The sequence below is a fragment of the Sprattus sprattus genome (assembly GCF_963457725.1).
Source record: "Sprattus sprattus genome assembly, chromosome: 9".
Classification (NCBI taxonomy): Eukaryota; Metazoa; Chordata; class Actinopteri; order Clupeiformes; family Clupeidae; genus Sprattus; species Sprattus sprattus.
In genome coordinates, this window is record NC_137928.1 from 9038589 (window position 1) to 9051088 (window position 12500).

The 12500-nt window shown below is 48.6% G+C and overlaps 1 protein-coding gene across 1 annotated transcript in view; it reads left to right on the forward strand.

The window, feature by feature from the left end:
* Positions 1-12500, forward strand: part of robo1 (roundabout, axon guidance receptor, homolog 1) — a gene marked incomplete at its 5' end in the record, with an annotated part of 218020 nt that overhangs the window by 182602 nt on the left and 22918 nt on the right. The window contains 4 exon segments of the mRNA XM_080844591.1: positions 1584-1818; positions 3477-3598; positions 5851-6022; positions 9525-9725. Of these exon segments, the coding sequence (XP_080700717.1) occupies positions 1584-1818; positions 3477-3598; positions 5851-6022; positions 9525-9725 (730 nt within the window).

A 12500-nucleotide genomic window follows, 5' to 3' on the forward strand; every position in this document is an offset into this window, starting at 1 on the left:
GCACAGTAAAAAATGACTCACTCTCATTTCTTCCAGTTAGAGACTACTGTAGCAGCAGAGCTGGGTCCAATGTGTGGAAGAGTGTATAAGAGACACTTTCTGTTAGCGTGAATTACAGCCTCATGTGTGTGTGTGTGTGTGTGTGTGTGTGTGTGTGTGTGTGTGTGTGTGTGTGTGTGTGTGAGTGTGTGTGTTCTTTGCACGTGCGTTGGTGCGAGGGAATGTTTACGCGTGTGTAGCAGTTATGACTATCTAATCAGGACCACCTGAGCTGACAGCCGTATTTATGGAGTGGGATCAGGCAAGAAATCATTAAAAACTTTTACAAGCTGTTTGCCAACCGTTTGCTCTCGGTTGTGTTGTCTCGCTCTACTGGAAACACATGTTTCTCAGAGGGAGATCGAGATCTGTCGCTGGTGTTGATGCAACATCGTGTCTGAGCCGTGTACGGATGATGCAAAACATGCACCAGTAGCCTAGCCCACTGAACACATTTCCAGAGGTGTGATTTAATCGCACGACACATTTATGTTGCACCTCAGGCCAGAGAAAGATTCCTTTAGCATTAGAGATACGTAGTATATCAGTTTATGTATTAACGTTAGCCCACGTATACTTGTAAGGCGTCCGCGAACTTAGTGGCACCCAATGTGTCTGTCTCGATGCTAGTCATTTCAATATTGTAAGCACTACCTTTTAGCCATGCTCTCTGGCTTTGGGCGAGTAGTGCTAGTAGTCTTCGAAGTCTCACGTCTGGAGCGAGGATCAGTCATCTTCAGGCAGGATACGATGCAAACGTCAACTTAAAGTTTTAAAAGTATGATATGAAAGATATTTCGCAAAATATTCGCTGAACTGTGCTTTAAATTTACATTGCACTTGGCAGGAGCTCACTGAAAACACGTCTACTCCATGCTACCCCCCCAGCCCATGTATACTATAGTTAGCTCTGCTGCATCCATGCAGTGTGGAGGCTCGTGGCTCCTTCTAAGAGGTACACAAGTGGCGGTGGCTGGGTTGTGGTGCTGATCCTGGCACGCTCCCTCCAGGAGCAGACTGCACGGAACCTTCTGGGCTATGAGCTCATGGGGTTTGCGGTCTGCCGGGAGCTCCGCACGGCCCAGCTGGAAGGCTGAATAAGATGGCTGCTGCTGCCGCCACTGAACTGCCAAATCCATTCGTCAGGCTTCCTGAACTGGAATGGCTTCGTTTGCAGTTTGTACCGGCACAGTTTCACCAAACTGGCTAGATGGGCCGCCACCCTGCCAGACACTACAATCAGGTCTCCAGCACCAGAATGGCTCCGTCTCCTTCCACGATGGCACAGTTGTGCATATATGGCTGGATGATGACCTGCCATGCTACCTACTAACGGTTGTCAGGCCTCAAGCATCACAATGGCTGAATGGCAAACTGCTATTCATTCTATTATGACCACAGTGTCATACACAACTGAATAGGTTACCACACATATGGCACTGAGGCCCCCTTGCACCAGAATGGCTAACACAGTGACATTATTTCCCATTTGAGTACAGTACAGCACAAGTGAAACTGTGTCTGTTGTTGTGATCCACCTCCAGGTCGAGCAGCAGTCGCAATACATCCAGGGCTACAAGGTGATGTACCGGCTCACGGTGCCTGAGGGGCAGCCCCGGGGGGACTGGGCTGTGTTTGAGGTGCGAACCCAGGGGGAAGATAACACCGTAGTGCCCGGCCTCAGGAACGGAGCCACCTACGAGTTCAAAATGCGCCCCTTCTTCAACGAGTTCCAGGGAACGGACAGCGACGTCAAACTGGCCAAGACCCTGGAGGAAGGTAGGAGAACAAAGACCTGTTTTTTTTTAACCGTCCTCCCATTGAATATGTGTCTTTCTTCTTTTCTTCCTTTCATTTCATTTTGACATGGTGTTTTGCTGTTCCTTATTTTTAATCTGCACTATTTCAGTAAACCTATGTGCAGTGCATCCTTCTCTCCATGCTTCAAGCAGCTGTTTGCTGCGGGCATAAAGAGAAACAGGATTTGTGCTTTAAACGTAATCATGTTGGTGTTCTGACCAAGAAAGGGAGGCTGTTTTGCGTCAGCTTTTGGAAATAGTACCCCAGGAAAACCCGCACAGAAGACGAGGAAGCCAAAATACAAGCACAAATGAATAGTGTGCTAATTGTTCCATGGGTGTGGTTACGTTCGTTTCTGGAAATCCTCTGGGGTTTGGTACTAGCCCAGAGCTCAAATTGCGTGTGTGTGTGTGTGTGTGTGTGTGTGTGTGTGTGTGTGTGTGTGTGGTGTGTGTGTGTGTGAGGGTGAGAAAAAGGGGGAACACACTTAGGCTGAGGAAGTCGTTTGTGCCGGGAGGAGGAAGAAAGGAAAGAATGAATGATTGCAGAAGGAGAATGCGTGGAGATGTGTTAAAAGCCTCTGTGTGTGTGTCTGACTCAAGGAAGTAGACACACTGATGTGCTATCACTCCCACGCTAAGTTGCGTATGGTGTGAATCCAGTTGATAATTGTTTGGGGGGCAGAGGGGGGGGGGGGGGGGGGGGGGGGGGATTGGACAACCCTGCTCAGGTGAGCTGCTGTGCCAGCTGCTCTATGAATTCAGACGATGGCGTCAAGCGTGGATCTGGTAATTGTGCGCGTATGGATTACGGTCATCAGAGAGAGGCACACGCAAACATTCCGAACACGGCAGACGTCCCTCTGAGCTCTGCACAAACACAGTCATCAGAGAGGGAGGATTCCCAGCCTCTTAATCTACAGTCTACAGCTTTCTGTCTCTCTCTCTCTCTCTTTATCTCTCACTCTCTTTCTCTCTCTCTCTCAGTCTCTCTCTATCTCTCTCTCTCTCACTCTGTCTCGCTCTCTCTTTCTCTTTCTCTTGCTCTTTTTCTTTCTCTCTCTGTCTCTCTCACTCTTGCTCTCTCTCTCTCTCTCTCTCTCTCTCCGTCTCTCTCTCAAAGCCCTGCTATGCTAAATGCGTCTGTGGTCTGGCAGGGGAGCCGTAAAGAGAGTAAGTTAGTTTTGAGCCCACAGCCTGTCTACACAAGGGACTATTTACTCTCATTAAGCCCAGCATTGATTTTCTATTTCACTTGGAATTAGCCATTGATAAGCACAACCGACAGATTAACATTTCGATTGATTCATGCCGGGCAAAAGCTTTTATCTAAGTGAGTCAAATGCTTGAGGACAAACACAGGTTTTACTCGGTAGAGGTTTGTGTGTGTGTATGTGTGAGTGTGTGTGTGTTTTTGTGTGTGTGTGTGTGTGTGTGTGTCTGTGTGTGTGTGTGTGTGTGTGTGTGTGTGTGTGTGTGTGTGTGTGTGTCTGTGTGTGTGTATCTGTGTGTGTGTGTGTGTGTGTAGTGTCTGTGTGTGTGAGTGTGTAGTGTGTGTGTGTGTGTGTGTGTGCAAATTCACTGTGTTTGTGTATGTGAGTTTAAACTCGTATTTCTCTGTTCGCTCCCTTATTTCAGCTCCCAGCGCTGCCCCTCAGGATGTTACTGTGACAGAGAGCGGTGACAATGGCACTGCCATCCTGGTCTCCTGGCAACCGCCTCCAGAGGAGGAGCAGAATGGTGTGGTCCAGGAATACAAGGTAAAGTCATCTCAGCTCTGCCTCATGCAACAAGAGAGAGACACAGACAGAGAGAATGAATGAATGAATGAATGGTAGATGTGTAAATGTTAAATGAGGGTGAGGTCAGTTATTTTACTCTTTTATCTGAAGTCATACTCTAGTTTTAAACAGCTTATTGGTGTCCATCTTACAGCAGTTCCACTTCCACTTCCACTTCAGTTGTAGTAGTAGGTATAGGTATATGGACTTGAGCTATGCATCTCAATGCAGAAACACAGAGAATCCAAACGTAGGGAATTGTTGGGAGACACCGCCATCTGCTGGTAGACATGCTTTTCTTACTAGACCTTCTGTGTTCTGTGTGTTTCCATTCATGTCTGGCATAAAGTACATATATTTCATGTTTTAATTCAGACAGCATTAGTCAGTTTATCAGCTAAGTGCCTGAACTTGATTACTCCATGATTTATCGTTTAGTGCAGGCAATATAACCACGGATATTCATATTCCCTTCATTTTAGACAGCCCTGGAATGGAGTCAGGGCAGTTCAGAACTCAACAGGATGAATGCAACTAGGTTCTTCGAAAACTGGGGGAAACTGTTCTTCGTAAATGTGATTAGCGTATTTGGAATGGAGACACAGATATAGTATGATCTTTTAAAAGGTGGCATCTCGTTAATGAGCTCATCTACTACAGTACAACCCACCAATTTCCCCCTGCCCTTTGGTTGACCTGTGCAACATGCTCAGGCCCAGTCACCCCCCCCCCCCCCCCCCCCCCCCACACCAACACCAACACCACCACCACCACAGTGTGTGTAGCTGGCTACATGAACTACACACCACCAATATCTTCTGCCGCCGTGGGCCAGGCGTTTTAATTCCCTCCCAATGTGTACTTTCAATGGTAATATCATTTGGAATGTAGGAGTGTGTGAGAGCCTGTGGGATGTGTGTGCTGAGGGTGTGTGAGCTCAGTGAGGCTGGCTGCTCAGAGAGGTGTAAGCCCCCCGCTCAGATTCCAGGTAAACGTTTTGGCGGCGGCAGGTTCGTTGAGCAATTTCACGCTTGTTAAATCTGGCGCTGGAGAGAGAGAGACAGAGAGAGAGAGAGAGAGAGAGAGAGAAAGGGAAAGATAGAGGGAGAGAAAGAGAGAGACACACCTCTCTCGGTGGCTCCTCTCCTCAAAAGGACTGTGCCCGCCCACCCGCACGCTGAGGATTCTGGGGGCCCGTGTAGCTCCTCACAAACCCCCTCCCCCCCCCCCCCCCCCCCCCTTCTCCTCCTCTCCACTCACCACCTCCTCCCAGGAGAACAGAGAAATGTCTCAGCCCTGCTAGCATTTTTCTTTTTTCTCTCTCTCCTCAAGAAAGGAAAGTGCTCTATAAAACAAAACAGTCAGATCCGGGGGTTTGGAAGTCGATGCCGCACTCGCGCTGCGAGCCCCCCAAATTGAGTTAACCGCGGAAAAGAGGGATCACCTTTCTGTCTGCGCGGGAGCTCGCGTTTGGGCCAGTAATTGTGTTATGCTGCCGGTTAGCGGTCCGGGCTTGTTTTCCACTGGGTTAGGGCAGAGGGGTCGCGTGTTTTGACTGCTGAGAGGTCTGCGCTGAGGCCCCTGTACGTTGCCCTTCGAGGGGAAAGGGAGGCAGGCAGACCTTGTTCCCTGGTAGCAATGCTCCTCGGATGTCGGACCCCTGCAGGAATCAAACGCTGGAGCGAATACTCAAACAGTGGGAAATCTGAAAGTCATTTGGAAAAATAAAGAGCAAAGATTTAAACTACGGGGTAAAACCACGGTGCTCCGCGGCCTGTTACAATGCGGCTCCGAATCAAGCTATGCCAACAAACAATAGATTTCCCCCCCATTCAGTTATTTTTTTCTCTCTCTCTTCGCTCTTTCGCTCCCCAGACTATAATGACATAAACAAACATCAACATCCCAGCGGTCACAGGGCGGATGATTTGAGTAGTTTGACTTGCATTTACAGCAACCCTGAGCCAAGTTAAGGCAGCATCGTAATGGATCTCAATGCACCTGCACCACGATTGCTGCCGAGTTCTTAAGACTACTCCAGAGACATCCACTGGAACATCCACACTCATCTGTTTCTGTGTCTCTCTATATGTATACCTCTACCTCACCTCTTCATTTACATTGAGTGGACATCAGGGCTTGAGTAAGACTCCCTAATATCTGAACCCCTCTGTCTCTCTCCATGCCCCCTCCCCCTCCCCCCCCTCCACCACCCCACTCCCACCCTTTAGGTCTGGTGCCTGGGCAACGAGGGCAAGCACCACATCAACCGCACGGTGGACGGCTCCACGCTGTCCGTGTTGATCCCCAGCCTGGCCCCGGGGGTGCGCTACAGCGTTGAGGTGGCCGCTGGCACCAGCGCCGGCCCCGGAGTCAAGAGCGACGTCACCTACTTCCAGCTCGGTGAGTGGAGACGGTCACACGGCCCAGCCTGGAGAGAGTATTAATCAGAATCAGAAACAGATTTATTGTCACGTAGGTATGCGCCTACCTGAAATTTGTTGTGGTGCATAGGTGCATACAGTAAACATAAAAACATAAAAACACAAACATACACACACAATAAGTAAGTACTGCTACATAACATAAAAACATAGGAACACACTAAGTACTACACATAACATAAGTACTACAGAACACAGTATATGAAGATGCTGTGTGGAATTCTTTATATTTGGGTACAAGCAGTGGTGGAGTCCAGGGTATACGGAAGTATACGGAGTATACCCACTTATTTTTCTGTCAGCATTGCGTATACCCACTTCTCAAAACAGGGCGTTTATCCTGTGCTGTATGGGCTGCTTAAACAAATTAAGAGTATACCCACTTCTCTAGGAACCACTACACCACTGGGTACAAGTACAATAAAATTAGTAATTTCTTTATGGTATGATAAACTATGGTAAGTTTAATCATATGGTCATACCTTTTGGTATAAATCAAATTCACATTCTTTCTTTTTATGCAAACTACAAGAAAAAACAGACTTTTTTTAAAATCAAACCAAGATTATTAGGCCTGCTACAATTGCCAGAGCACTAGCAGTGGTAAGTGTATTAACATTGTTATTGGATATGATGGCCATAGCTAATGCAGATAATTCAGTTCAGGTCGGGGGTTAATCCCCTGATCCCTGTAAGTGTTTATGTGTAGGAAAGGGCTTTAAGTGAACTGCAGCGAGGTGCACAGTGTGTGAGGTGGATGCATTAGTGCCATCTAGTGGAAATATAGGAACAGTACGATTTTTACCCACACAGAGCAGTGCGCTCAGTGACACATACACACACACACACACACACACACACACACACACACACACACACACACACACACACACACACACACACACACACACACACACACACACACACACACCCAGACATATACACCTTTACTTACCATATCCACACACACACAGCACTACATGGTTTTCTATCATAGAATAGTAGCATGATTCAGAGCTCATCGCTATTGATTGCCTCAAAGCCTTTAATCCACATCAATTGCTACACTAATAAGAATGAATTATGTAAGCCTTTTATCGCCTCTGCAGAGAAACGCAGTCTTCCCACAAGCCTCAGCACGCTGGCCCCCATGCTGTTAGCAGTAACGTCTCAGATGTGTAATTGAAATAATTACGGGCCGATCATTAGCGCATCATTCCCCCGCTATCACTTCGCCGGAGAGGCGGGAACGGCAGAAACATGCGCATCGTTAATCTCTTAATGCCATGTTTGACGAGTTCTCTGCGTAGTTTTTTCGTATGAATCGCACGCCCTCTCGAACTGACAGCTATAAAAAACAAAGTTATTGCATTGAAGTTGCAGCCGCGTGCGAATGTTATCAGTGCGGTGGGCCTCGCCCCGAAACTTTAGTGTTGTCGTCTTTATGTTCGGGCGTCCAACTTTTCCTCAGAAACGCAGGCATAAACTGTGAACTCTCTGACAGCTCTGGGAACGCAGCGCTCAGAGAACACATTAGCGGATGTTTACGACGTTGCTGTTTCTTTTTTTTTTTTTTTCTTGAGTCGCAATGTCTTCATTAAGGTTGCCAAACTCCACTGCACTCAAGGATGCTCCGTTCCTGTGAAGTCGTCTGAACTTCAACCGCTTCTCGCAGTGAGGGAAAAAGTCAAGACAAGATCCAGACAAGAAGACCAGAACTACTGAACTGAATCCAAGCTTCAAAACATTCATGAAACACCCACCATACACACAACACAGCAACTTTGACAGCAGAGAGAGCAACACTGAAATGAGATTGGAAGATAATAGAGTGGAATCAAAGAAAGAGACAGACATTTTTAGCACACATACAAACACACACACACACACACATTCAATCTATCACAAGAGAACCTCCACTCGTTCAGCTCCAGAACATCTGGTGGGACTAGGGAGGAGGAGGGAAACTGAGAAGTGTGACCAACAGAGTTTTGTCTGGCTCGAGGAGTGCCCCCTGCGCACCGACCCACAATGCATTTGTCACACCGCAAGGGTTCTCCCATCGGCTCTGTGCCGCTTTAATGGCCGCTTAGTCACAAACACTCCTTAGCATCCTCCTCCTACAGAGAAGACCAGGCCAGAGGAGTCCACTGCCTGTACAGGTGGGGAGAGAGGGAGAGAGAGAGAAAGAGAGAGAGAGAAGAAAACGACAGTGAATGAGAGATAAAGGGCAAAAGGGAGGGCAGAGAGGGATAGAGAGAGGGAGGAGATGATAGTGGGTAGTAACACACACACACACACACACACACACACACACTATGCTGTTGTTTTGGGGGGAAACCTGCTGGCTGCTGGCTGCCGCTGTCTCCGGAGAGATAAAAGTGACTTCAACATGAAACGAAACATGAAAAAGACGGGGGGAAAAAAGAAAGAAAGCAGAAAGAGCCCATAGAAGAAGAAAAAAGAAAGGAGGCTAGCTATGCAACACGGAGGAATCTCTCAGGGCAGGGCAAAACAGCTCTGTTTCATCCAAGAGAGAAAGAGTGAGAGAAAGAGTGAGAGAGAGAGGATGAGAGAGAGCGAGAGAGAGAGAGGGTGAGAGAGAGAGGAAGGAATGAGATTAAAAAGAAACTGTCTTGTGTTATACACGCAGTAGTCCAGACAGTTTGCACATAATCTACTCATTCATTTCAGCTCAATTTACAGGCTAATGCACAATTCCATCCTACACAGAAGCTGTGTGATGAAGACACTTGCCTCTTTTGGAATCATTTCATCTCTGTTTCTTAAGAGAACTCACTGCCTCTGTGTTATGTGTGTCTGTGTTTGCGATGCACATGAGCTCAGGTGTGTGATGCGCCTAAAGAAGGCCAGAGAGATTGTGTAAATCTGATGTGAGACTCAGGAGGGGGCCACACTTGAGTTTTACTGTCAACAGATGAAAAACAGAAGAGAACTGAAATCACTACTTGAAAACTGCCTCAAGTCACACACACACACACACACTTACACACACACACACACACACACACACACACACACACACACACACACACACACACCTGCAAAGATGAAAGAGGTCTTTTGGTGTCACCAATCTCAACAGCCCTCTTATTTATGCCTTTTTGTGTTTAGCGTTTCCTTGCATCTCTCTTTTGAATGTCATTTTGGCATCACAGGCACACACACACACACACACACACACACACACACACACACACACACACACATACACATTCCCCTCTCAGCTTGAAGCGATGTAATTTAAGCACCTCAGCAACCTTGCGTTGTTGTTTGTTGTTTCCTCATGTGACCCGTCCCCATTCTACCTCTCACTCCTTTTATTCTTCACTGCCTAATCTCTAATTTATTCAAAGTATCTCCAGGTGTTCCCTTCTCTCTCTCCTCCTCGTTTGTGTTTTGTAACTTAATTCTTCTCTTCTCTCTCCGTTCCGTCTCAGATGAGGCCGGTCGCGTGAGGCAGAGTGTGGACCTTGAGAACACGCTGTCGCAGCAGATCTCCGACGTGGTCAAGCAGCCCGCCTTCATCGCCGGCATCGGCGCCGCCTGCTGGATCATCCTCATGGTGTTCAGCATCTGGCTCTACCGCCACCGCAAGAAGAGAAGCGGCCTCAGCACCAGCTACGCCGGCATACGCAAGGGTCAGTCTCACGCGCCGGAGATACCGCCGCTAACCGACAAAGCTAGCACCTCACAGTAGAGCAGAGGTGTTCAATCTATCAGAACATTTTAAGTAGCGGAGGGATTTGTTTTATCAGAAAACATTCTAGAGGAATTCATTTGAAAAAAAGCATGTTCTTTAGTGGAGGTGTTCATTTTTAGAGCGTGTTCTGGAGGCATTCATACTCTCCTACAGACAAGACGCCATGACACAGGGGATTGAGTTTCATTTCAGTGGAACTACCAGCACGTTTATGGCATTCATACATCATAGCCATTCACCAGCCTCAGTACACCTCCCCCTCCTTACACTCTTCTTCCAGTACACCTCAGCCTTTGTGTACAACCCCCCAACACACACACACACACACAGACACACACACACACACACACAAACACTCACACACTCACACACACTCTCACTCACACACACTCTTTCACACCCATTCAGCTTTACAGTCCCCACCTCGGGGTCACACATGGGGGTAAAAGAGCCCTCGGTGAAGAGAACTTTAAAAATGGGCCCCAATGAGAAGTTTTGAAAACAGCCCTCATTTTTTTTTTTTTTTTTTCTTTTTTCCTTTTAACGGCAGTGAGAGACTGCGAGTGAGACAGAATGCTCCTCTATTCCCTTTCATTTCTCTGCCCACTCCTATCCGCCAAGGTTACGTTTGAAGTGCCGTGCACCAACACTCTTCCCAAAGTCTGCCCTCTGAGTCGAGCTGGAGAGAGAGAGAGAGAGAGAGAGAGGGAGAGGGAGGGAGAAAGTGAGGGAGGGAGAGAGAGAGAGAGATGGGGTGTCATGCTGTGAGACTCAAACAAGAACACGCCAGCCATTCAGCAGCTCAAAGCTCTCCAAAACTCCAGTGTGTTGGATGTGCTTCAGCTTGGAATTGCTGTGTGTGTGTGTGTGTGTGTGAGCGAACACATATATGTCAATGCCTGTGTGTGTGTGTGCGTGTGTGTGTGGGGGGAGTGTTTTAAGAAGGGATTGTGCGGCTTCTTTGCATGACTTCTGGAGGATTGACTGGGTATTTATGCCATCCACAGCCCGTGCCCACAACAGTGAGGAAAAGCCAGAGAGCTGTTATTACCAGGAGGTGTTGTGTTCCTTCCACACGCCCGCCATAATGCTAAGCTCCAGGCAGCGTGGCGAGCACCGCTGGCACCGCGGTCGTCCCGCTTCCAACCCCTCCATCTAGGCACTGTCAGCGGGCACTGTCAGCGGGCACTGTCAGCTCAGCGCAGACACTCACTCATAAAGCAAAGCTCGAAATGCCAGGGTGGCTAAGCTCTGAATACATAATTTGATTGCCTTGAAAAATACACGGCCAAAAGAAATGAGTCTCGTAGCGTTAAAGGTTGGATACTGCGCATGAGTGGAGTTGGGGCTTTTCTGCCCATGCAGCGGAGCTTTCTCTCTGCCTCTGTTTCTCCGTTCTCTCTCCATTTCTCTTTTCTTTCACGAGCTCTTTATCTGTGCGGTTCATCAATTCAGTAGCGCTATCCTACTGTGTCGAGGACGCTGTGGAAAGCGTGTAGCATTCTCACAAAGCCAAAAGTAGCCATGTTGTTTTTTTCCTGGCAGTACACTGTGGGCTTGACATGTTTGTTTGCTGCCAGAGACATTATTCATGTGCTTGTGTTGCGGCAATGTTTGCGAAAAAAATGTCTTTACTGTAACCGCAACGATTTTCTTTTTTCCTTTTTTTCTTTACTTGATGTGCTGCTCTAGTTGCCTCCCTTCCCTTCCCCTCCGACTCTCCCTCCTCACCGACCGCTCTGAGGACGGTTGGCCACGCAGTCGCACGCTCCCCCGCATCTTGGCCACCCCCGCCCTCGCCCTCGCCCTAGCCCCCGCCGCTGCCCCTGCTGCGCTCAGAGAGGCTGGCCTCACCCATCCTTCTCTCAGCAGCACAAAGGCCGCTGGTATTTTTAAACCTGCGTTGCCTGTAGCCTGCCATTTTCAAATGCCTTAACCCAGCGAGGGTTGGCCAGGCCATACGGAGGCCATCCTCTGCGGCTGACCCAGTGCGGCGCCCGCAGGCAAGCCACCGGAATCAGCCGCTAACCTCCAGAGGCCTTTCCAGGAGGGTGCCACCCCAGTCCTGCCGAGTCCTGAGCCACCTCTCTGGTGCGGGGGTATGAGGGGGGCAAAGGGGGGCATGACATGCGTTGACGTGGCCTTAGATCCTCCTCCAGTGGCCGTCTGTCGGCACAGCGGGTAAAATATGTCCCTTCCCCCCCCCTCTTTGTGGCGACGCTCACTTGAAACAGCTCATGTGAGGCCGGAGGCCAGTGTGTGTGTGTGTGTGTGTGTTTGTGACAGATTGTGTCTTGCCAAGGGAAACCACATGAGGAGTGGGCTCAAGAGGCCAAAGTGCTGCTGAGGGCACACACACGTTTCAAGTTTCATTTGCTTCATGGGAATCTCTGCAGACCCTTGAAATATGTGTGTGTGTCTCTCTTTGTGTGTGTGTGTGTGTGTGTGTGTGTGTGTGTTTGAGAGAGAACATGCTATGTTTAAGTGTATATGTGCCCTATGAGTAGGTGGACAAATGTATGACTCAAGACAAATGTGTGATTGTGCCTGAAATGGTCAGGTTTGTTTGTGTTGTGTGTGTGTGTGTGTGTGTTTGTGTGTGTGTGTGTGTGTGTGTGCATTTGTGTGTGTGTGCACGCATGCATCTGTGCGTGTGACTTGCGTCTCCACCGAGGAGCCTCGCGGCGACAGGAGATGAGTGGAGCTGACATTC